The sequence below is a fragment of the Diplotaxodon limnothrissa genome, linkage group LG8 (assembly GCF_057381915.1).
Source record: "Diplotaxodon limnothrissa isolate DT_005_m linkage group LG8, D_limnothrissa_male_GT1.1, whole genome shotgun sequence".
Lineage (NCBI taxonomy): Eukaryota > Metazoa > Chordata > Actinopteri > Cichliformes > Cichlidae > Diplotaxodon > Diplotaxodon limnothrissa.
In genome coordinates, this window is record NC_140603.1 from 23,618,288 (window position 1) to 23,645,602 (window position 27,315).

Sequence of the window (27,315 nt, forward strand, 5' to 3'; positions counted from 1 at the left end):
ATGGCGGCTCCCATGTCCTGGAGGAGGCTGGTGTACTCCGTGTACTCACCGGCCATAGCTGGGGTTTTTACCCGGATATCTGACCGGGTGTTCCGTGCACGGGACCGGCGAGGAGGGTAAGACACACGAGGACAAAAGTGCGCTTTTTCTGCCGCTGTAGTGTTACTTCTCTTAGCGCCTTTCTCACCTCTAGCTTGCCTTGCTAGTGTAGCTCTTGCTAATGCACCCATCATCGGACACGAATATTTTGACCCTCTGTTTTCACGAAGTCTTAAAATCCTTTATACGTGAACATGTCTGGCCACCAACCCCGACTTATTTCGAGTGAAAATAACACGTTTACAGCAAATGATAACCATAGTTAGAGTCACATTTAGCGCATCAATATCCAGTAATGAACTTCACGAGACTCAGCAACCATATGGGGAAGTTTTCATAACTGACACGCAGTGCACCATGGGAATGAATAAGAAACCAGCTATGTTTTATTTGTTTTTTTATTTTGGAAATAGCAGTTGAACTTATGATGTAATAATGATAGTCTTTCGGCCTTAGGGGTTGCCACAGCGGATCATTTCCCTTCATCTCACCCTATCTTTAGCATCGACCTCCAGCCCAGCTTTGTCTCCCTGTCTTCACACTGCTCAATCCGAGCTGTCTGTCGGATATACTAATTTCTAATCTTGTCCATCATGGTCAGTGCCAGCTCGGCGTCTTGTCTTCATCTTTTTTTTGGGTCAGTGCCACAGTCTTCAAACCACACATCACAGCAGGTCTCACTACCACCTTCTAATCCTTCCCTTTCACTCTTACTGCTATCCTCCTCAAAAATCACCCCAGGCAATCGTCTCCACCTGCTGCACCTGTCTCATGCACTGACTGTTGCTTTGGATGGTTGACCAACTCATCCACCTTTACCACCTCTACTCCTTGCATCTTCACCTTTCCATCTGTCTCCAACTCTCGAGACACTCTGTCCCCCAGCTGTTCCCTGCTCTCCCTGCATCTCAACATGTTTTGAAGTTCTCCAGAGGCCTGGTAATGAACTCATGTGATACGGGTGTGTTGACCCAGGGTGAGATTTAAAACCTGCAAGGACACCGGCCCTCGTGGACTGGGATTGGGGACCCCAGCTTTAAAGGCTCTGAGCTTTGTGATGAAGTAGAACTAGCTAGTTAGATTTGGGAGTAACAAGACACAGCAAATTATGTCCTCAAAATCCAGTAAGATAAAGTTATCTCGCTTCAGTTATTTTTGCTGTAAAATAAGCTTGTAAAGCATATGAACATTGTCACTAAAACCTGTCATAAATGTTGGCATGAGAGAGTCTGCTATCAGTGTGCGATTGAATGGGGTCTACTTGGTAATTACATGCAATCTGCTTTTGATAATAGAAAAATAAATGGCAGTTGTTTATAAACCTTCAATAATCTGTCAGAAAAACTGCAGTTAGTTACACTGCACCTGTTTGCAGACAGTTGCATCCGATCGGGCGACCTGTGCAAGTGATCATGAGTGCACAACGTCCTCAAACTCTGGGCAACCATTAGTCACCAAGAGTTGCAATTAGTCTATTGCTGGATAGTTTTTCGGTTCAGTTCATTTAAGTTTCCTTGGCTAACGTTATTGCAGAATGGTTAGCCCTCTAATAAAATAAGTATATCTAGTGTGCCTGTAGTGACACAATATTTCCACACGGAATATTGCAATATTATGTTGTCTTTTTCTTTTTTCTTTTTTGGCACCCACCACTGCTGCTCTTCTCTGTCTTGTTTAGAGCCTCTGTGTTGGGCTTCCAGTTCAGCTTGTTATTGATGTGGAAACCCGGGCGCACAGGTACTCCTCCACCACATCAACAGGATAGACAGGAGTTGTATAGCCGTACTCATCCTTCAGTAGTCTATGTGATTTTATTCACATTCAGAAGCAGATGATTCCTCCCAGAATACTCCACAAAATAATATCCTAGTGTTCTGTGCTCCCACTCTCTCCCATTAGTAATAACATAGTATATTGAGTTTTACTGAAAAGCCTGAGGTGTACAAGGCAATGTGAAAAAGCACAATTCCCTGTGGAGCTCCAGTATGGCACCTCAACAAATCATAAAGTCTCAGATACTGCAGACTGTGTGTCAGGTAGTATGCAATCCATGAGATGGTGGACATGATTACTTACATTTCCTGTAGCTTCTCTCTCAGCCGCAGTGGATGGATCATGTTAAATGGACTTGAGAAATCCGTCTAGATAGTAACCATGCAGCCGTTACTATCTAGATCAGAGGTCGGCAACCCACGGCTCACACGCTAGTACAGAGGGTGAAGCACTGTTTTCACCTGTGGTGTTAGGTTAACTAAGACAAGCCTTGGCTGTGCTGTGGTTGTTTTGTAACGTTGCGTGTGACTAATACTAAACTACTACACCTTTCTGACAACCACCTTCACTCCAGTCTTGTTGTGTGACAGCTAGCACACAGCTGCAACTAAACTCAAGCAGCTGTTGGGGTCTATTCAAATCAACACGTGGAGTGACACGCCTGAGTCGTCTTTAGACTTCAGAAAAAAGAGCTTTTCACTTCAGTCATTTTTCACTTGACAGAACAGGAAAAGCTGAGAAATTAAAAACAACTGTATTCCCTGTAGGGGAGGTAAACAGGTTTTAGGGTGTCCCAGCAGTCATTCATGTTGACTTAGTGGCTTATAAATAGTCTTTGAGGGATGGTTTCAAAAGAAGATAAAAAAGAAAATTGTACCATGTGAAGAATTCAGCCTGATTACTTGGCTGTCATCTTCGTGACGTAAGACATTGACTGAAAAAGTTGGGGACATTCTTCTTTCCATCCTGCTATGATGAGCAGCTTGCCTGTGTACAGTTTTTAGAATAAATCTCTGGATCTGCAGGATTCTCATGGGGAAGACGATTGCGTGGCATATTTGTCACTCTTGTGTACATTATACTGTTCGATTAAATGTGTAAGTGCATTTAAACACCAGATCTATAAGTGCACTTATAGATGCTGCTTGCTTGGCATGCTTAAACTCCACAGCTTACAGATACAGGTACCCAGCTAAGTGCTACAGGGCACCTGTCTATCAAAGCCATGCCTTTAACTTTAAGCCTTAAAATGATACAGCTGTACAGTGATATGAAGGAGTAACTACAACCCCCCAAATCATCTTTTGTGCCAGGCTTTAAATTTATTGTTGTGACTGAAGTTAGAAAATTAGAGCAACTTCTCTGCTGGTTTCATTTTTTTTTAACCCTGAAGGTTTACAACTTGGTGTAGACATTCATTACTTTTTTTTTTGGTGTGAACTGTAGTTCCTGGGTCGAGTCTGCTTCCCAGAAGGAAATAGTTTGTGGAATTTAAAAACGAACATTCCATAGTATATTGCTTTCATGCTTTCTTGGCAGCAGTTTGGGAATGGCTCTTTTATGAATGCTAGAACTTTGGACTTTGTGCACACATGCTGTAACAAGTCCCTAGTATTATAACCAAAACATAGATGGGCTCATTTTTTATTCTTCTACTGGAGTGGCTTTACTTGATTTACAGTTTAAAAAAATAAAAAAATCTCTATTTATCCTATCTGGGTCTGGGTGCTAAATCTCAGTTTATCCTGTTTAATAAAACGAGCCATTTCAGCACGTATACTTTTAGGGTCAGAGCCTTTCTTCTGATTGGCTGCCCTTCACAAACACAAGGTTTGACAAGAGGGGTGGAGCTCTGTATTCACACAGAGTTGTGTACCTGAGAGATGTTTCTCGCTGTGGTGCAATACAGCGTTAAAAGTAGAAAATAACAAGTGCTTAGGGCATTCTGAAGCCTTCTTGAGACTTTTTCATTCACAGGGATACTCTGACTTCATTATTTGAAACGTTTGGCATGTTCAACATTTTTAGGGATTCTTGAGGACCTACAGGTTATGGTTAAATTTGAATTCTTTTCTTTTTTTTCAGGACTTGTCACTTTTCATAATCACAAGCGTTAAAGCTGGCGATGTGACTGACTTTGACAGGTGTGCCAACAGTGGCAGCTGTCTGCTTGCATCTTTAGTAAGAAGCTTTACCCATGCATCAACTGGACCTCCGCCAAGTTTATGGTGTTGGTGCATTTTGTAAATAAATTTGTGCTTCAGTTTCACTTGGATGTGACGAGGATCTGGCTGTGAAACCGTGTGCTCATTGGCTAAGCATTTATCAAAGCATTTCAGTGTTGGCTTCACTGTTGTGATGTGGAATCCGTGTCTGTCTTCTATACTGTCAAAGTTGTTGAATTCATCTTGCTGGTATCTTACAACCTCTCGACCAGTGGTGTCAAACATAAGACCTGGGGGCCAGTAAGGACTTCAATCTGCCCCACTGGACGGCTTTAAAAAATGTCAAGTAGAGCATAGATTTTGAAGTTTTTACTGCATTTTCATACGTTTTACAGCTTTTCCTACCGATAAACATGTCACCCACGGCCGTTAATACTACAACAAAGTAATTAAGTAATAGATAAACATTTAAATGACCGAAAAGTTCCTTTTTTGACTATTGACTATAGAAATGTCTGGGTTTTTTTTTTTTTTTTTTTTTTTTTTTTTTTTTTTTTTAAAAAGGGTCCACATAAACATATCTGTGAATAAATCAGTTTTGTAACTATAGGAGAATCTGGAAAATGATCTACCAGGACCTTTTCTCTAATTTTACAAATCTTTGTTAACCACAGCAGCATTTCTTTATCATGTAGAAAAAAAAAGCTGTGCTATTGACATCGCACTTCTTTTTCTTATATCGAATGTGTGTAGTTAAATGTCTTTACACTTACAGAAAGGGGATTTTCACTGGTCCGACCCACTTAAGAAGTGGGCTGTATGTGGCCCATGATGTGAAATGAGTTTGACACCCCTGCTCTAGACCAGGTTTAAGATATGGAGCCCAAAACCCATGAGTGACATCATAGTGGCTATGTCCATCTTATACTGTCAACTGTGGTTGGTCATCCCACCACGTCCCATTTACGCTAAGTTGGATTAGTATCTGTGGCATCAGTGCTCGGAGCTCTTCGTCTTACTCATCTCTTCACCTTTCAGTACGTTTAGTGTTTTGGCTTCTGCAAGTTCTGGATTTACATCTTACGAGGTCTAAAATATAACAAGTAGCATTTCCTGTTTGCTAAATGAATAGGCTGTGGATCAGTTGACAAGAATGAGGATGTAAGTCCTTTAAAATTACAAGGACTTTTAAGTCACATGCTTTAAATCAAATCAGATGCGGTGCATACACATGACGAACTGAACAGCTCCTCTGTTCATTGAAGTCAACAGCTAAAGCCTTGCATTGCTAGCATAGCCTCTAATTCTGTTAAATCAAAGGGAGTTAACTCCATCGTTTGTTTGCTTGTTTTAATCAATTTTAAACCATGCTTTTTATTTGTTTTTGTTTCTAATGTCTCTGTAAAGCACTTTGAATCACCTTGTTGTTGAATTGTGCTATACAAATAAACTTGCCTTGCCTATAGTCATCAGATGGCTTATGTAATTCTTTTATTTAGAAGACATGCGGTGATTATATGCCCCTCCTATGTCTGCCCTTTAAAATAAATCGACTTTGACTTTGTTTTATTTTATTTTTGTAGACTTTTATGTCCCCCTAACATGAGTTGAAAGCTGATATTTTTATATGACGCTGTTGGAACATTAATTGTAAAGTGTGATCTTTATTTCCTCTGTCACACCATTCTGTCTTTTTACAACTTACAGAAAACTGTCAAGGCTTCCTGTCAGCTGAGTCACACAACAGAGCTGAATCACTGAGCTTGATGTGCTCTGTTTGATAACGTTCGTAATTTGCACCGTTGTAAAAGGAGGGAGATAATTTGGAGTAAGATGAGTAGAAATGAGGAAGTTATGTTTCTTGATGTTTTTTATCACTCTTGTGTGTTTATGATTAGACTCTGTGTGACTGTGATGTGACTCTGTAGCTTTTATTGATTATTATTTATTTACATAAAGTCAAATGCCAAAAGCAAGACCGTGTATTTGTATTCTGGTTAATATAAGGTTGTTGTAGAAGCCTACATGCAGTTTAATTTGAAATGTATGCTTTTATTTTGATAGTGCAGAAAACAGGAAGTTGGGCGAGAGGAGAGTGGAGCCATATGGTTTTTTGACCTCGCAATCTCTCCATCCATTTTGAATTGACCTTTATAAGTTTTTGTAATTTGGAATTCTGTTGCTGTGTACCTGTTTGGACTTTTGAAGTAAATATTGAGAAGCTATCAAGGACTGCGGTTTCGTTTTTTTGTTTTTTGTGGATAAGGAAAGAGGGACCAAGCGGAGCGTCAAGCTAAGGCTCCATTAGAAGGAAACCTACATTAGTCAAAAAACCTGCTCTTCACGGATTAATGGAGTTTGGAAACGCCTGACTATAAAGTAAGAAGGAAATACCGAACCGAGGAAAAACTGAAGATGGAAAACCGTAAGTCTTAAATTGCCTTGCCTTTTTTTTTTTAATTTGCTGAGGTGCATGTGTATTGATTGAGTTTGGAATTTTGCTACCCATGGACGAACAAAACAGTGGAAAAAGGATTGTAAAAATGACTGAGAAGGCTATGGAAGACTGCAAGACTAGAAATGTCAACACACGTAGACATAAGCTCTCTCAATTAACCGGCATGAAAAAAGAAATTGAGCAATTAATGGAAGATGATGCAAACGTTGACCTCGTTAAAAATAAATTACGAGTTGACTTTAGCTCTTTGCAGCAAGACTTTGCTAGCCTAAATTCTGAACTGCAACAACTTATGAGTGAAGAGGAATTTTTGGAAGATCAAAATAGTTGGTTTGATCCAAAGAACAAGTCCCTGAATGATTTCTTTTGGAAATGTGAAGGGTGGATGAATGAAGTCATGAAACTCTCTGAACAGAACAGAGAGGACGACACAAGAAAGCAGGCAGACAATAGGTCCATGTCATCAAAGTCGGCAAGCAAACGCTCCAGTAGATCTGGATCACAGCGCGGAAGCATTTCCTCTACATCTTCTTCTACATCTTCCTCTATTAGATTAAAGGTAGAAATGGAGCGTGCTGCATTAAAGGCAAAGGCTGCAGCTCTGGAGAAGAGTTTGGCAATAGAAAAGGAAGAAGCGGATTGGTACGCAGAAATGAAAGGAAAAGAGGCTGCAATAAAGGCTAAAAAGGAAATGCATGCTATGCAGACTGCCCTTGCTGAGTCAGATGCAAAACTGGAAGTTTTGCAAAAATATGAAGATACACAGCCAGACATGAGCATTTTTGCAGATGATGATCAGAATGGCAAAACTGAAATTAAAACCACATTCCACCCAACATTGCAGTACGTCTCATCAGCACCCTACGATGGCGACGATGTGCAGACACCAATGCATGAAAGGACAGTGCCTGCGCCAAGCACTGAAAGGGCCGGTGAACCTGTGCTCGATAGTTTGTGTCAAGCCATTTCTCAGCAAGTTAATGTCACTGAGTACCTGGTAAAGAATCACAAAGCTTCTCTATTACCTGACATCTCCATTCCAACTTTCAACGGAGATCCACTTGAATACAACTCTTTTATCGGTTCCATTGAACATGGAATTGAAAACCGCACCGATAATAATCGTGATCGTCTACAGTATTTGCTTCAGTACACAAGTGGACAACCACATGAGTTGGTTAAAAGTTGCATCCACATGGAACCTTCAGTGGGTTATACAAAGGCGAAACAAATGCTCAAAGAGTTTTTTGGAGATGACTTTAAGATAGCTGAAGCCTACATAAAGGAGGCCTTGGATTGGCAGACAATTAAGCCAGAAGACGGCACTGCACTACAGTCCTTTGCATTGTTTCTCACCGGCTGCTACAATGCAATGACAGATGTTAACTACATGGAAGACTTGGATAATACGTCTAACCTAAGGGCATTAGCTAACAAGCTTCCTTACAAACTTAAAGAAGCGTGGCGAAAATATGCTTGTGACCTGCAAGACAAAACGAAGAAAAAGGTAAAGTTTAAGGATTTTGTCAACTTTATCAATAAGCAAGTTAGGTACGTGCTACACCCACTTTATGGAAATATAAGGGAAACTACAACAGGTGTGAAGGACTCATTCAGACAAAGAGCAAAGCCACAATATGCAGAGACATTCAAACCAAAGAAAGTGTTTACAACAGCAATCACTGACCCTCAAATGGAAAACAAGACAGAAAGTGCCAAACAAGTGGCATCAAAAACTCGGACCGTCCAAGTGGATTCAAGCAGCAAACCTTGTGTTTATTGCAAGGGAGAGCAACACAACCTCCAAATCTGCAGAAAGCTCAAGGACAAGCCTCACAAGGACAAGATTGAATTTTTAAGGAGCATAGGACTGTGTTTTGCCTGTTTGAAACATGGCCACATGAGTAGCAGCTGCAAAGACAAGCTCCATTGTCAAGAATGCTCTCGACTGCATCCTACCCTGCTGCACATCACCAATAGGGACTCACAAGAAGAAACAGCAAGGGGGGCTGCTCAACAGTTCGTATCAAGTGCTCTTGTACAAACAACAGCAACTTTCAGCATGACTGGGGCCGGTAAGGAAGATTGTATTCTTCCAATCGTTCCAGTACGTGTCAAGGCCCAGAAAGGAACCAAGACAGTAACAACATATGCATTCTTGGATCAAGGCAGCTCAGCCACCTTTGTGACAGAGTCACTGATAAAACAACTGAAACTGAATGGACGAATTACGAAAATTTCACTCCGCACGATGGGAAATGAATCTGTTGTGAACACCTGCATTGTGACTGGACTGGAAGTCAGTAGTCTGGATGGTAGCCAGTTTATTAAACTTTCAGAGGTGTATGCACAAGACCACATTCCTGTAAGTAAAAACAATATCCCAAGCCAAGAAGATGTTGACAGGTGGTCACACCTGACGGAAGTGAAACTTCCCACTATCCAAGCGGATGTTGGATTACTCATAGGAGTGAATGTTCCCAAAGCCATGGAACCGCTTAAGGTGGTAAACAGCGTGGACAATGGACCCTACGCAGTGAGAACAATATTAGGTTGGACAGTAAATGGACCACTTAGGAGTGGAGGCGACATGAGTGGGAGAAACAGATCGGCACAAGTGACTGTGAATAGGATATCAGTAGCCAGGTTGGAAGAGCTCTGGCAGCTACAGTTTAAGCAGGACTTTCCTGATGCAGGACAAGACGAAAATCTTGAAATGTCCAAGGAAGATCGTCAGTTTCTGAACATGGTGTCTCAGTCTGCAAAACTGGAGGATGGCCATTATAGTATTTGTCTTCCAGTGAGAAGCAAGGCGCTGTGCTTGCCAAGCAACAGAGAAGTCGCAGTGCAACGTGCGCTGAACTTACAGAAAAGATTCACCAGAGATGTCAAGTTTTACGAGGAATATGTTGCATATATGGATGATATCCTAAAAAAGGGTTACGCGATCAAACTGAACGATGCTGAATGTAAGTCACTGGAGGGACGAACATGGTATTTGCCTCATCATGGAGTGAGACATCCGGTCAAGCAAAGGTTACGTGTTGTCTTCGACTGCGGGGCAAGCTTTCAAGGAACATCGCTGAACCAGCATCTCTTGCAGGGACCGGATTTGACAAGCTCACTGGTGGGAGTCCTCCTGAGGTTTCGACAGGAGATTGTGGCAGTAATGGCTGATGTGGAGGCCATGTTCCACCAGGTCAGAGTCAGCAAGGAAGATACAGATCTCCTCAGGTTTCTTTGGTGGTCTGATGAGAATTACAAGGAGAAGCTTGCAGAACACAAAATGTTGGTCCACATCTTTGGTGCCACCTCTTCGCCAAGTGTTGCATCTTTTGCACTTCAGAAATGCGCTACTGATTTCGAAAGGGAATTTGGTCAAGAAGCTGCAAGGACAGTCAAGAAAAATTTTTACGTGGACGACTGTCTTAAGTCAATTGCAGAGGAAGATGCAGCAATCACCCTGTGTTCTGACTTGAGGAACATGTTGGCAAAAGGCGGATTTCGACTAACAAAATGGTCAAGCAACAGCAGAAAGTTGCTCAACTCAATTCCTGATGAAGAAAGAGCACAAGGATTTAAAGTTCTGAATCCGGACGAGAGTAATTTGCCGATGGAAAGAGCATTGGGAATTCAGTGGTGTGCTGAATCAGATCAGTTCAAGTTCAAGATCAACCTTAAAAACAGACCGAACACTAGAAGAGGACTGCTTTCCCTTCTCAGCTCCATCTTTGATCCACTGGGATTTGTTGCTCCGGTGATTCTGTGTGCGAAAAAAATCTTGCACGATTTATGTCAGAGGAAATACGGCTGGGATGAATACCTACCGGAGGACGTCATTAAGAGCTGGAATAAGTGGGTTGCAGATTTGCAAAGGCTTGACGACTTTGGAGTTGACAGGAGCATCAAGTCAAAGCAGTTTGGTGCACCAGTCTTTGCGCAGTTGCATCATTTCGCTGACGCAAGCGAAGACGCTTATGGCACAGCAAGCTACCTGTTGCTGCGCAATGCAAGTGGCGAGACTCAGTCCACCTTGGTAATGGCAAAGGCAAGGGTTGCACCTTTGAAGTGTCCAACCATCCCACGAATGGAACTGATTGCCGCAACAGTTGCAGTGAAGATGGATAAACTTCTAAAGAAGGAACTAGAAGTAGAACTGCATGAATCTGTTTTTTGGACAGATAGCACGGCTGTGCTAAAGTACTTGAATAGTGAAGGCACAAGATTCAAGACCTTTGTTTCTAATAGGATCTCAGTAATCTTGAGCCATTCTCGCATTCGGCAGTGGAGATATGTCAATACCACTTTGAATCCAGCAGATCATGTCTCTAGAGGACAGACTGTTGCAGCATTCTTAAAATGTGGCGATTGGCTTTCGGGACCAAGTTTCCTATTCTGCTCAGAAGATCAGTGGCCGAAGAATCCAGATCCCAGAATGCTGGATTTTGATGACTTAGAGGTCAAAAGAGAAGCTCAGACACATGTCATTCAGATGCAAGGGCTCAAAGACGCAGTAGACCAGCTGATGAATCACTACTCATCTTGGACAAAGCTAAAGCGTGCTGTAGCCTGGTTCATGAAACTGAAGAGTTTGCTTAAGGAATTAATAGCAAAGAGAAAGGAAGCAAGCACAATGAGTGAGGAAATCAGGATGAGCCAATTCAAGAAAGCTTTCAAGGGAAAAAATCTAACCTGTGATGATTTGTCTAAAGCAGAAATGGAAATTGTGAAGTACTGTCAGAAGCAAAGTTTTGAACAGGACTTGGCAATGCTGAAAGAACATCAAAGGGTGAAGAAAAAAGGCTCTCTCTACAAGTTGACTCCAGTACTGCAAGATGGAGTCATAAGAGTTGGAGGAAGGTTGAGTCGAGCAGCGATGCCAGATGATGCTAAGCAGCAAGTCATCTTGCCAAAGGAGTCACATATCACACAGCTTGTGTTAAGACATACCCATGATGTTACAGCTCACGCCGGACGGAATCACATGTTGGCTCATCTGCGTCAAAAATTTTGGATCCCTGGAGCAAATGGAGCCATTAGAAGGTTCTTGTCAAAATGTGTCACCTGTAAAAGGCTACACGGAAGTACTGGCAAACAAATAATGGCAGATTTACCAAAATGCAGGATCCTGCCTGATGACCCTCCGTTCACCAAAGTAGGTGTTGACTACTTTGGTCCATTCCTGGTAAAAAGGGGAAGAAGTCAAGTAAAAAGATATGGTGTCATTTTCACATGTCTTACCACACGAGCTGTACATCTGGAGGTTGCATCTTCACTTGACACTGATGCGTGTCTCAACGCCATCAGAAGATTCCTTGCCAGAAGAGGACAAGTTAAAGAGATGTACTCGGATAATGGAACCAACTTCCGATCAGCTAACAGTGAGTTAAAGAAAGCAATTAAAGAATGGAACTCCAGTATGATCATAAAATCATTGCAGCAAAGGGGGATCCAATGGCATTTTAATCCACCAGCAGGATCTCACCATGGAGGAAGCTGGGAGAGACTCATCCGCTCAGTGAGAAAAATTTTGAACGTCACAGTAAAAGAACAACTGTTGGATGAAGAAGGTCTCCACACCTTGCTGTGTGAAGCTGAGGCTATTATAAACAGCAGGCCTATTACAAAGGAATCTTCAGATCCCAATGACCTGGAGGCTTTAACACCCAACCATCTCCTGTTGCTGAAGGTTAAGCCAGAATTACCCCCAGGAATCTTCAACAAGGATGCCCAGTATGTAAATCGCAGGTGGAGACACATCCAATATCTTGCAGACATTTTTTGGAAACGCTGGTGCAAGGAATACCTCATGCAGCTCCAAGAGCGTCAACGATGGACTACACCTAAGAGAAATTTCCATGTTGGTGACGTTGTGCTGATCGTAGATGACACAGCACCCAGAAATTCATGGCCACTAGGAAGAATCGTAGAGACCTTTCCAGACCAGAAAGGTCTGGTGCGTCAGGTGAAAGTAAAGACCAAGACCAATGAGCTTTGTCGACCAGTTACAAAGCTGTGCCTTTTGCAAGAAGCTGAAGATAATTGATGCACTCTTCGAAAATCAAGAACTAGTTTCCTCTGAGGGGAGGAAAGTGAAAGAAGATTCTTTTAAGATAGTTGAAGTTCAGTTAAGTTATGTAGCCATAGATCTTTTCATTTAAGTTAAAGATTTTGTAGTAATTGTTTCAAAGACATTGATAACAATTAGGGGCCGGTAATGTAGAAGCCTACATGCAGTTTAATTTGAAATGTATGCTTTTATTTTGATAGTGCAGAAAACAGGAAGTTGGGCGAGAGGAGAGTGGAGCCATATGGTTTTTTGACCTCGCAATCTCTCTTCATCCATTTTGAATTGACCTTTATAAGTTTTTGTAATTTGGAATTCTGTTGCTGTGTACCTGTTTGGACTTTTGAAGTAAATATTGAGAAGCTATCAAGGACTGCGGTTTCGTTTTTTTGTTTTTTGTGGATAAGGAAAGAGGGACCAAGCGGAGCGTCAAGCTAAGGCTCCATTAGAAGGAAACCTACAGTTGTAAACAATGTAAAGGAATGCCAGGACTTCTGACAATTAGCCGATAAGAGTTGCAAGCATGCCTGAGGTTAACACTCCACCCTGTAATTATTTTAATGTGGTTGCATTGTCAGACTGCATGCTTGTGTGAGAAGCACAAAAGAGCCGCATCTTTGGGATGAATGTAGGATGCAGACAAAAGAAAAAAGCACATGAAGGGTTACATCTTCCCACAGATCCGTGCTCCTGAATACAACTCTTATTTGAGCAGCCATGAATTATTTTCCGTCATACTCAATATTTTCATCAGATAAGCATCTGACATTTTTCACATGTTTTACGGGTTTTCTCAGATTTTTATCAACAGTCAGTGATTCATTAGGAAAAAAACAATCTTGTTTTTCATTTACAAAAAATCAGACTACTAAGGGTTGTAAAGGGCTTTACAGTCAATCCTGAAATTTAGCTTTGATTAGTCATGTTTGACTGATTTGTTCCTAAATTGAGCTATTCTTAGACACAGTCGTTCACAGAGTGGCCTTTGAGTACCTCTCAAAGACTCTGCCTCCTTTAAAAAAAAATTTTTTTATACACAGTCGTGTTACTAATTTACCAGATTAGATGGTTGATATTGCATGTACTTTCAGTTATGCCAAACATCATAACAATAACATTTTTTAACTTACTTTTATTCATCCATAAAATATATTACCAAATGTAAATAAGTGCAAAGTGTACAGTCAGAAAACTTATTTGAACCCCTGCTGATTTTGTAAGTTTGCCCACTAACAAAAGAAAGTTCAGTCTATAATTTCAATGGTAGGTTTATTGAACAGTGAGACAAAGAACAAAAACCAAAAAATCCATAAAGATGCATTTCAAAAAAGTTATAAATGAATTTTTTATTTCCATGAAGGAAATAAGCATTTGCTCCCCTATCAATGAGGAAGATTTCTGGCTCCCAGGTGTATTTTATACAGGTAACGAGCTGGCAGCCTTCTTAACTTGTTACCTGTGTAAAAGACAACGGTGCGTAGAAGAAACAAATTTCTCCAGATTTAAAACTGTACCATGGCCAAGACCAAAGAGCTTTCCAAGGATGTCCGGGACAAGATTGTGCACAAGGCTGGAATGGGCTAGAAGACCATCGCCAAGCAGCTGGGTGAGATAGTGACAATAGTTGGTGTGATTAATGGCAAATGGAAGAACCATAGAATAACTGCCAAGCTTCCTAGGTCTGGAGCTCCACGCAAAATCTCACCTCATGGAGTTTCAATGATAATGAGAACAGTGTGAAACCAGAAGGAGAACAACTCTGGAGGAACTTGTGAGTGATCTAAAGGCAGCTGAGACTGTAGTCACCTAGAAAAGAGTTGGTAAAGCAGTTGGTAACTGCAGTGCCTGCAAGGTCCCTCTGCTCAACAAAACATTTGTTTTATTGAAAAATCTTTGAAAACAATAAAAAAAGCAGATCATGATAGCTGAGGGTTTGACTCATAACCGATGATAAATTATAAACTATTGCAGATGCAGAAGATGCCACACATGAGTAGTCATTCCTGCCGCACTTATTTGAAGTCCACAAAATCTGATGATGAATTTTACAGCACTGAGACCCAAGTGGACCCAAATGAAAACTATAGCACCTGTTTAAGGCTACGTTCACACTGCAGGCGAAAGCGCATCAAATCCGATTTTTTTTTTTTTTTTTTTTTTTTGACCCTATGCGACCTATATCCGATCATGGTATGACAGTGTGAACGGCACAAATCCAATATTTTCAAGTCCGAAGTCTTTATATTAAGGGCCATCAGTCAAACAATGTTGTGTGTTCTGGGTCTAAACAGAGCGCGTTGTGTGTGACGTCTTCTTTTGTGCATGCGGGCCGCTTTGAGCGTTCACAATAGAACGCGTTTGCTGTCGCATTTTATTTGTAGTGTGAACAAGCAGACAAAAAAATCAGATTTGATCAAAAAATCTGAATTGAGCATTAAGACCTGCAGTGTGAACGTAGCCTAAGACTTCAGAGGGTGAAGCAGATTTCCTTGAACTGGAATTTGCACTCAGCTGATTAAATGGAATAAACAAATGTGAAATGAACTCGTCATTCCCCAGCCTGGCTGGAAGCAAATCTGGACTCTAATGAAGTAGCAAAAGTATAGAAAAGGGATTTTGCTGAGATGAAATGCAAACCAGTATGTATGGCACAATCGTTGTAAGTCCTGGATCCACCAGGTGTGTTTTGACATTACACAAATTTTCCTGTGTGTTGTTCCAACCTTCTTGAAACAAGCTGCTGGCTTCAACTTCAAAATGAGCTCTAGTTTCCAAAAAACACCGACACTGATACGTTTCCTTTTGTGCCGGTTTCAAATGATTCTGCAACTGAAGTGAATTTGAGCCAAAACGTTTATTTTGGCAAGCTGCAAGTTATACTTAAGTATATTCTCTGTTCATATATTCCACATTTTGATGCCATCACTACAAAAAAAATATTTTCTTGGCCCTGAGAATGTTTTAAAAACATTAAATTGTTTAAAAAAAAAAAAATTTTGGCCTTAGAATTGTGGGAGGTGTCCACTGGAAAATAAAATGCTGATTGGTGACCCAGTTTAAATAATAAAGTAGCAGTCCTTCTTACTGACAGGTGTTTCTATGATCTCCTCTCCATATTTTATGGCCGTGAAAAAGGCTAACAGAAATAACTGTCTGTATAATGTGACAGAACCCAAAGACCCTTTCACAAAAGTGATGAAATCAGTGAAAAGTGATTTCAGCACTTCTCTGAAACGGATTAAAAATGTAACTTCTTGTGCTCTTTAATTAGACTTGACCTGGTGTACCTAATAAATGGGGACTTGGGCGTGCTCTGAGTACTTGTAGAAGTGAGTCTTACTACTCAGCAGCCACCTTCATAACAACTTTATGCACTTAATGAGCAATTATTTTGAAGCATTATGTAAATTATCTTTATTTCAAAGGCCACTGGGACATAATAACTCCATGTATAATATCATGAGTTAAACCTGATTTAAAAAAAAAAAAGAAGAAATTTGCTGATTTTGGCTTAAAATAAGATTCTTTGTTAAACTTTTGCTCCCCTGGATCTTATACTTGTACCGCCATCTGTGCTGCTGCAGAATTCTCTGCTAGATTTCAATTAATCATTTATCGAGTGCCATGTCCTCTCTTGTCTCCGGTGTAACATCCTGGTTATTCCTAATTTATAGGAAGTTTTACTGTAGTGTGTTTGTGTGCTTGTAAAAAGCTCTGACGTCATTGACACTTGAGATGCTGAAAGACGGCACAAAAAGACAATACCTCCAAAATGATTCTCTTCCTGTGATCGTCTCCACAAGTAATCTGGGCCACAACAAGTAGATTTTCCTTGAAATCCACATGTAAAGCTCGATTTTCTTACACACTTTTAAAGGGAAGAATGCAAATGGATTGACAAAACTTTTCTAGTGTTGCTGACTAGTCACTTGCTTTAGACTACAAAACATTACACTGAGATTAGCAATTTTAAAGCTTTTAATACAGATTGGGTTAAATAATTTTATAACCTCGATGTTGACACCGTTCTGTAGCTTGATGGAAAATACATGCTGTGTAACTTTCATGATGATTTCAAAGTTCACCGTCATTCCTGGAAGCAGCAGCTTGCATAACAAAGTCACCATAAGGTCCACCTTCAGAGGAAGAGTTTGATAAATGATTGAACGTTTCAGCTGCTGGATGAGATTGTTGCGTCAGCCACTTAACAGAAGAACAATTCATCTTTAACTCATTTTGAAATATAACTTCCTCTGTAATTTTGGCAAGCAGAATTTATATTCACAGTGGTGAAGGTGTTTCTAAAATTTTGTACAACCCAAGTGAATAGTATTCAATTTAAGTACTTATTAAAACACAGATATATTAAGAGTAAATTAATTAATTTCGCTTTACTGGTTGATCCTTTCCCAACCTCAGTTAAGGTCACAAGCTCTGGGTAGTGAACTTAAGAGGTGAGGAGCTCACCTACTCCATCTCCAAGCATGAGCAGCTGATTAGCCTCAGCATCTGACTAGGATGCCTAGGTGTCTCTCACCCCACCTGATGGCCCCCGCGGAGGTTTCTTCCTGTTAAAAGGGATTTTTTTCCTTCTCTCTGTCACCAAAGTGCTTGGTCATAGGGGGTCATGTGATTGTTGGGTTTTTCCTCTGTATGTATTATTGTAGGGTCTACCTTACAATATAAAGCCCCTTGAGGCGACTGTTGTGATTTGGTGCTGTACAAATAAAATTGAATTGAATTGAACTAGGTGGTGAGCTGTTTCAGTTATGTCCTACCAGGAGGAGGCCTTGGAGCAGACATGTTGAGGGATTACATCTCTTGGCTGGTTCGGGAACTTTGGTGTCCCTGCCCAAGAGCTGGAGAGGAAAGACTTGGCGTCTCTTCTTGGATGGATTATATTAATTATAAATCTGTATGTTATTTAATAATCAAATAATTGCTGTCTATCTGTAAAATGGCCGTCAGGTCATTAACATAATCCTTTGAAAGCGATGGGAAATTGTGCAGATTTAATGTTATGTTTAATATACTTTTATGGAAAACAAAATGGTGTCATGAGTTGCCAGCCAAATAATATTCAGTAGGTTTGTTACAGGTTATCATCAAAAGGAAATGATAAATCCTTGGATGTGGGAAACTGTTCTTTTTAAAACTTCTTTACAAACTTTGTGTGTGATTTAGGTTCCCTACGTCACTACAGCTCTCATTATGACGTCATCTATTTAGTTATGGTAAAAACATTACTGCAAATGCAGCCGCCTAATTACAAATCTTTGCTCGAGGGATTCTGCTATTGATGATCACCTGTAATACATAAATGTAATGGAATGTGGTGGAGTGTAAATGGGAGCTGAGTTATTAATTATTGATAAGTTATTATTCGAGTCATATGGATTGCCTTGAACTGCCAGCTGATCGAGGCACCAATTGAAATCATACAAGAGCTCTAAGCTGTTATGGAGCGTCTGTTCTTTGATAACTTGATTTTTATGCCTTTTTTATTTTTCAGTTTTAACCCGCCCCTGTGGGGTTGAAAGAAAATTGATCAGACTATTTTCTAGTTGCTTTGATTAGATCATTATCAACATGAAATGAGTTTCCTGCTCTACTTTCCGTGTTTCCTGCAGGTCCTCCGTGCTCCTTCTTGCCCCTCTTCTGGCTGAAACCGACCCAGCCCCTCATCGCGTCTCCAGGCCCACCAGCTCAGCCGGAGCCCAGCAAACAGAAGGTCTTTGCAGCCACTTCCGATGGATGGCAGAGCATGTACCAGCCTTCCGGGTGCCAGGTTCCCACATCCACATTCTGACGTCACCTGACCAATTCTACCAGGCAATGAAGGTCTGTCTCAGAGCATGTTAGCTGGTTTGACTACACAGGATTTATTTTAAAAATGAGAACAAAGCTCTAGTCTGTTCAATATGAAACTTGATAGATGTGTGTTGACTTTTAATACATGTATCACTATGAAATTCCACAAGGTAACCAAGGAAGCGTTATTATCACAGTAGACTCTTCTCTGTGTACTCTGCTGCAGTGTCCACATTGCAGGTGACAATGATTAATTGTTCAAACATGTTTTAGTTGATGCTGACGAGAACTTGAGGAGGAAACTGGCATCCAGACATAATTTTTCTGGTATAAACAATCTGGAAAAACAAGGTACTTTTTAAACACTAAAATAAAAACTTGAGGTCACATGTTAATTCCCGTCTTAAGAAGATGATATCAGATTCACGTGTTCCCATAATGTGGTTTAAGTTTCAGTTCTAAATACCTCACATTCAATGTTCCCTCTAATATTTCACGTGTCTGAGCAAACACACAAACTCCCTGAGCGGTCCCTTGGACCACTGTGAGCAACAGCAGACGTGTACACTGTGGTCACGCCAGCATCAAATCCATCCAAGTTACATGGTTTATTAAAATAATCAAATTACAGCATTTATGTTAGACTACTTTTAAGTGCTTTAGCCCACTTACAATGAAAATTTAAAAAAAATCTTGTTCATGACCTGTGTAGTATGTTAACACTATTGGAAGTAAAAATAACTCCAATTTTGAAAACAAAACTTTTTTAAATTAATTAATTAATTTTTTTTTATAAAGCGTCTGTAGTCTGGGAGAGAGTCCTGTAACTCTGTCTGCAAAATACAGTAAATAATGACCAATGTTGGGCAATTAATTATATAGTTACTTCTTCAAAAAAAGTAACTGAGTTATGCAAACAACAAAGTTTTTTGCAGCTGTTTACCTAAATATTCAGCCAAAGCATTTTCTAAATAAACATTTCAAACTATTTACAGAACAATCAGAATCAGAAAGGGTTTTATTGCCAAATGTTGAGCAGGTTTACAACATTAGGAAATTGCTGCGGTGCTTCAGTGCAAACATACTGTCATAAATTGCGCTTAAATAGACATGAAAAAATAAAAGTAAGAATAAGAATTAAAAGTGCTACGTAGAAAGATATATGCATGAGATATACATGAGATATATACATGAGAATAAGAATTAAAAGTGCTACGTAGAAAGATATATACATGAGTGCAGGTGGTGATCAGTGCCGAAACATGGAATGATGCAATGAACACAGCGTAGGGTCATGTGTTAGTGGTGGGAACAGTCGTACGTTTATTGTTCATGTGTCCAACAGCAGAGGGGAAGAAACTGTTCTTATGGCGAGAGGTTCTGGTGCGAATGGACCGGAGCCTCCTGCCTGAGGGGAGCAGGTCAGCTGTTCTGCATCAAATTTGATGCCACACAAATTATTTGTGCCACTCCAAAAAATTATTTCTGTCCACTATGAGATAAAGGAGAACAACAGCCTGATACCTGCAGGCCTGACAACAGGAGATATATCACTCCTGTAACACCTGTAACATTCAGCAGTCGCCTCATTGTTCTGACACACACAACAAAACTATTGACTACACTACACACTAACTACACAAGATTTGCGCTAAACATCGCAAATCTCTCACATCTCAAAACACCGCCGTCACTCCTAAAACTTCCCTCCTTCCTAAACAACTGGTCATGGCCATATTGTCATATCATTTTTTTGATTGGTCGACATGGTACATTTTCCCACCAATAGGAAAGGCTGCGGAGTTTTTTTTTTTGGTTTTGTTTTTGCTCACAGGTGGAGAGTGCTTTCCAGCGTTTTCCTTATGAAACGCCATTTTTACCGTTTCTTCCCGCAGTAAATATAAACAACGATAGTATTCAGGAAGAAAACCAAGCATTTCATATATTTTTATCATAACTGATTTTACGTGGCCTATCAACACAATTTAAAAACTGGTATAAAGTCCACACTTTTCCCGTCAATTGTTCCGTCTGTCCTGCTTACATCTCCAATGGTTGTACACGTTGTCATTAACGTGGCTTCACTCCACATCAGCCACGCCGCTTTGCTAGCCAAAACACCGGTGTCGGCAAATAAGGACGCTGTCATAGCCTGTCAACGACGTTGATTAGCTGCGTATATACGAATGTGAATCACATTATTGGCTGGACTATGGGATAAGGTGGCATCGTTCTAATCCCATACGGGAGCAGCCTGTCACTTACTAACACTGCAAAACAGAATTGTTAAAGTATTAATTTTAATTTCAATTCAGGTTGGATTTTTTTTTTTGTGCGCAACGCAGATGTGCCAGCAGTGCGCAATTGCGCATGCGCGCAGATTAGAGGGAACATTGCTCACATTGTTCATTTTTTATTCTGGTTTTAACACTCTACAAATGGGTTCTTTTAGTTTCAGTAGTTTTAAATGTAGATGTTGACATCTTTCCTTCTGCTGCCGTGTGTAACTTTTTAGAAGTAACTATTTATTACACAGCGTGCTGCGGGGAAAAGCCTGTTCTAACGTTTGAGTCTAAGGTTTATTTTTTAGCACCTGGGCCCTATTTCAGGAAGCCGGTTTAGAAAACTCAGAGTGAAAAACGATACTCAGGGTTGAGTAACCCCGAACTGTCCAACTCGGAATATTCGGTTTCAGAAAGGCTGATAACAATTAGTTCAATCAACGCGGAGTTGCTTTAACCCCAAGTTAAACGCGCGCACGAGGATACATAAAGCCCTGATTAGTGGAGCACAGATTAAGCGAGTCACCATGGAGACGGAGGGAAAGAAGGCGCGGTCAATGTATTTTACAGCACTTGAGGCCGAAATTCTGATGGCAGCATATGCCGATAACATACTTTTTTTCCGCAAAATTTGCAACACAGCCTCAGCTGCAAAAGAAAGGGTGCATGCATGGCAAAACATAGCCGACAGAGTCAATGCGTGAGTGTTAATTTAAACATTGATCTAGGGATTTCCACCCATTTAACACGTTATTTTATTATATTTTATTTTATATTTTATACATTTTATTTTGTGATGTGACGTGAGCGCAGGTGCAACCCAACAGGCCCCAAACGTTCCTGGCAGCAAGTAAAAATGAAATATAAAAATATAGTCCAAACAGGTAAGGTGTAATTGTATCATGGGCCATAGTGCTTGGTCTGTTTGTCCGATGTAAATCAATTGCAGTTAGAGGCTACATTAATTTCCCCTCTGTAAGCACTTATTGAAATTATCTGAGCACATTACAAGTACATATTTGCTTACTCTGTATGCTCAAATGTGACCCATTATAGCCAACAGAAAAAAAAGCGGAGGCCCGAAAAACAGGTGGAGGTCGTCCACCACCACCACTCACAGAGGCTGAGCAGTTGGCTTCCATATTTGTGATAATGTTGGCAGCATCACATATGATCTTCACAGTGCAGAGAACACAAATTAGCATCCATTACTATAATGAAATAATTTGTTAGTTTGAAATGCTACAGGGAGCTATGTACATTAATGCTGTGGAAAGACTTCCTGTTCACATAGTCTCCTTCATTTACTGAAGGAGCAATGATTGGAATGTGAGTGCCATCTATACAGCCAATCACGCCTGGGAACCGTGAGAATAAATGTAACATTTAAGTAGTAGTTCAAATATCACCACATCATGAATTAAGTTTTGTTCATCCTGCTACCTGCAATTTTGTGGCATCCCTCTTTGATAAATCTTGTGGGTCTGTGACCGGGGAACACCACAAACGAGTACAGGAGACGTTTCAGTGCAACTGTAACATTCCTGACTGCCCGACAGACGGTAGCCTTGGAAACGTGCTCAGCGTCACCAATATTATACAGAAAGCTCCCGTTTGCAAAAAACCGAAGTGCAATACAAATAATATGTACAGAACTGAGAGAATGTCCGCGATGTGTCACATGAGCAATATTAGGCCTGAGGATGTTATTCAAATAAATTATAGATTGTGCTGAAAAACGGTAACGTTCACACAGGAAATCATCAGGAAATGACAAAATGTCCAAACGCGCTCTAATCACTCTGTCCTTTGCTTCCTGAGGGAAGCAAAGGACACCTACAGGAGGAAGGTGGAGCAGAAGTTGGAGAGGAACAATATGAGGGAGGTCTGGAATGGTGTGAAAACCATCACAGGCCACAACACCAAGAAAAGCACAGTGGGGGGGACTGTGGAGAAGGCAAACGAACTTAACAACTTCTTCAACAGGTTTGACCAGCCCACAACCCCCCCACCCTCACCCTCACCTTCACTACAGAGTCCTCTCCCCACTCTCCTGCCTCCCTCGCTTCCCCCCCTTCCTGACACCATGACACCCCCCTCCTCCAATCCCTCTCTCAGCAGCAAGACATCTCCCCCCCTCCCCTCCTCCCAAACATCTCCCAGTGTCACAGTGGATCAGGTCAGGAGGCAACTGAGGAAGCTTCGCCCCAGAAAGGCAGCAGGCCCAGACAAGGTGTGTCCTAGGATGCTTAAGGCGTGTGCTGCTGAACTTGGGGAGCCGCTACAACGAGTCTTCAACCTCAGTCTGCGACTGGGGAGAGTGCCCGCCCTATGGAAGACATCCTGCATCGTCCCGGTCCCCAAAAAGAACCGGCCCAATGAGCTGAATGACTTCCGACCGGTGGCACTGACGTCACATCTTATGAAGACTCTAGAGCGGCTCTTCCTCAACCTCCTCCGACCACAGGTACAACATGCCCAGGACCCACTACAGTTTGCATACAAGGCGGGTGTCGGAGTGGAGGATGCCATCCTGTACCTCCTACACAGAGCCCACTCACACCTGGATGGGGGAAAAGGCACGGTCAGGATCCTGTTTCTTGACTTTTCCAGTGCCTTTAATACCATCCGGCCCTGTATGCTTCAGGAAAAACTGAACAGGATGGAGGTGGACCCCTGCCTGGTGGCTTGGATCTCCGACTACCTCACCGACAGACCACAGTACGTCAGGCTGAAGGACATCACGTCTGACACAGTGGTCAGCAGCACAGGAGCACCACAGGGAACTGTGCTGTCCCCTCTTCTCTTCACCCTGTACACCTCTGACTTCTGCTACAACTCTGAATTATGCCATATTCAGAAGTTTGCAGACGACACAGCCATCATGGGGTGTATCTGGGATGATCAGGAAGAGGAGTACAGAAGTCTGGTGAGGAACTTTGTCGCATGGAGTCACACAAACCACCTGCAACTCAACACCTCAAAGACTAAGGAACTGGTTGTGGACTTCGGGAGGTCCAGAGAAGGTCCACTGCCAGTTCAGATAGAGGGGGAGGAGGTGGAGGTGGTCAACAAGTACAAGTACCTCGGGCTGTGGGTGGACAATAAACTGGACTGGTCATGCAACACAGAGCACCTGTATAAAAAAGCCCAAAGCCGACTGTACTTCCTCAGGAGGCTGAGGTCTTTTAACATCTGCAGGAAGCTCCTGAGGATGTTTTACCAGTCAGTGGTTGCTGGAGTACTTTTCTATGCTGTGGTGTGCTGGGGGAGCAGCACAGCAAAGAGGGACTCATCCAGGCTGGAGAAACTGATCAGGAGGGCTAGCTCTGTGGTCGGCATGAAGCTGGACACTCTGGTGACAGTGGCAGAGAAAAGGACATTAAAGAAACTGCTGGACATTATGAACAATGCTGGGCATCCTCTGCACACGGCCATAAACAACCAGAAGAGTCTGTTCAGTGACAGGTTGCTTCTCCCCAAGACAAGAACTAACAGACTTAAAAACTCCTTTGTCCCACACGCCATCAAACTGTTTAACTCCTCTCTGGAGGGGAGAGGGAGGGGAAACAGGAGGACAAAGGAGGGGGGAACAACTAAGCTGTAGTGCCTCTTCACCTCACTGTACAATACCTTGTGCAATACTTTTTGTAAATAGTCAACAGTGCAATAGACTCAATACTTGAAATGTGCAATTCACTTGTATTTTTATTTTTTATTCCTATTTATTCTATTTAGCCCCTTTGTATATTTTATTTATATTTGTCTCTGTATTTATATATGTGTGTGTGTGTGTGTGTGTGTGTGTGTGTGTATATATATATAACAGTTCTGTAACTGTAACTTCGGTCGTTGCTGTGCTTTTTTTGGAAGTCGAATTTCCCAGAGGAACCCACCCGAGGGATTAATAAAGTTCTATCTTATCTTATCTTATCTTATCTCCCGGCGGAGAGCTCTGCGGAGAATTTGGTCTTCAACATCTACTGGCTCTTCAAGGAAGGGGCATGCCATGTCTGACACTTCCTACAGTCAGGTTTCTGACAAAGAGGCGGAGAAGGTCAGGGTTAGTTGAAGTAAACCTGCTAGGGGGCAGGTTAGCTTCACGGAGTGTGTCGTCATAGTAACTCACTCAGAATTAATCTAAACTCGCTTTGTGAAACCGAAAACCCAGAGTTTTCGTTAACTCAGGGTATACTTACTCAGAGTTTGCACTAAACCCGCTTCCTGAAATCGGGCCCTGGCGGCTCTTTTTTACTTCTCATCCGTAAACAATCTGCTCTTTCACGTGATTCAGTTTATTTTGAAAAGTCTCAACAGGATCTTGAGCTTTATTGTGAAAGGTTTATGTGGAACATAAACAAGCGGACACTCGATGGTGTTACCGTCGTTGTTGCTAACCACAACGCATAAAAACAGGCGCTTGTCCGTCAGTAGTGTGGTTATATAAAATATAAGAGAAAGAGAAAACTTTAAGAAATGAATATAGCCGCTACAGTGACCATCAAAACGATGAAAAAATATTTTGCCGTAACCAGTTTATTTTGTGACACCACGAAACAAACGATAGCATAAAATGAAACAGACGTTTTTATATCGTCATCCGATATATATCGTTATATTGAACAGCCCTAGTTGGCTACTTCGCGGGTTTCACCTGTCGTGGGTTATTTTTAGAATGTAACTCCTGCGACAAACCAATCAGCACTGTATGTTTTTTCAGTCTTAAACGAAGGATTACATGCTGGAGTAAATGGTGCCATTCAGTTATAGTGTGAGAAAGACGAGATATGTGAGTTGAGTTTTTTTTATTTACGGCTATAAGTAGGCTCTGTGCCCAAACTTTATTTACTTCTGAGAAGTTGAGACTCGTCCAGGAAGTATATTTCACACATAAAATCCACAGTTGCAGGCTTTGCGTCTGAAAAATGAAGCTAACATAGAATTGCCAAAAAGCGGTTTCTGGAATTGGTTTCCAAAAGCAAACCGATCCCCACCGATTCTCATCTTAGAATATCCCGACTACAGCTGTAACTAAAACAAACAGTTTACAATCTGGTACAAAAATGTTCTATCTTTTATAACAAATTTACCCGTCCATAAACATTTGATTACTTTATTTTAAATAACTTGTCACTTTACATTTTGTTAAAATTAAAGTTGGTATTGCGAGTGAATTGTCAGCTTAATTAGGAACTCTCCACTGTGTTTGTGGCGTTGGTGCCTTTTTGAAGCATTTTAACATAATTGAAGATAGAAATATTAGGGGTGCAACGATACACAAAATTCAGGGTTCGGTTCGGTTCGATACTTTGGTGTCACGGTTAGATATTTTTTCGAAAAAATGTTCATGCTTTTTTAATTTATTTATTAAAATGATAAATATATATTTTAACTCAAACATAACAGTTTTTTTTTTAAAATGTAATGTTGCTGAAACAACAAAAGGATAAAATAATAAATCTATCTGATTGAGAAATCACTCATCTTTGGAAAAGAGAGTTTATTACAGAGAAATGGCTCTTTCCAAAATAAAAGCTATACTATACGCTTCTTCTGGGCTATATTCTCAGCAGCATATTAAACATCTCAGGTCCCCATAAGGAGAATCATGTGCTAACGGCTGTCTAAATGACTCTGGTGAAGTTTGTAGCATGCATGCTTGTTGTTTTTGTCTGCTTCCACTTGTCTTTGCACTAGGATGATGTCGGCGTAAATGTGCAGTCATATTCGTTGTGTTCCCACTAGTGCTATCAGCGTTAATCTGAAATGACGTTAACACCACAACACGGCAAATCTCCGTTAACGAGCTACCGCGGAGCGCCCCGTGCGTGGGGCGTCAACACGTTAACAAGCAAACTGCGCTAACACACTAGTTCCCACCCATGTAATTGAGCATTGCGTGGCACATCCGACATACTGTTTTACTTTTGTCCATGACGCGCTTACCTTCAGGGTCATACGTCACATGAAGACTAAAATAGTTCCAAAGACTAGATCTGAATGAGGGTGGGGGAGATTCAATTTGCCATGTTGCAACAAGCTTAGCTTCTGTCTTGCTAGCTTGCGCTGCGCTCGACAGTGCAGCTTAGGCGGAGTAGTCGAACGCAGATCCACTGAGCTGTCAACACAGACAGCATCGTCAGAAGAAAAGTTGATAAAATAAATTAAAAATTTTGTATTGTTTGATACATATGCGTACCGAACCGAAAGCACTGTATCAAACGGTTCAATATCGATATCGTTGCACCCCTAAGAAATATAGATTACTGTGCAGAGAAGTTTACTAACAGCACTTTCAAAGTCTGTACTTCAGTTTTAGTGAGTTAGATTGTGCTTGTTACTTAGCACTGATTATCCGGTTTATGTATTTGTTATGTGCAACTATTCAATTTATGGATCCCGTTTGCTTAAGCAAACAGCATTGGTGGCGGTTCTTGCACGTTAACTGATAACTTGGTACTCGTGTTCCAGATGCCCAGTTCCATCTTGTAAAATCAAACTCGGCGACAACCACAATGGCGAAGTTGTAGTTTCAAAACAGGATTTTACAAATCGATGGGTGACATCACAGTGGCTACAGTCTGTACTATATAGTATTTGGTAACATCCCAGTAAGTATAGTTTACTTTGCTCTTAGTTGAGACAGTTTAGAGGGGGAAC

At 41.2% G+C, this 27,315-nt stretch overlaps 1 protein-coding gene across 1 annotated transcript in view; it reads left to right on the forward strand.

Moving 5' to 3' along the window:
• The window catches only part of pgs1 (phosphatidylglycerophosphate synthase 1), a 54,753-nt gene continuing 27,438 nt past the window's right edge, over window positions 1-27,315 (forward strand). The window contains exons 1-2 of the mRNA XM_085361532.1: window positions 1-116; window positions 18,193-18,403. Coding sequence (XP_085217658.1) covers window positions 1-116; window positions 18,193-18,403 — 327 coding nt within the window. The remainder of the gene's footprint in view (window positions 117-18,192; window positions 18,404-27,315) is intronic.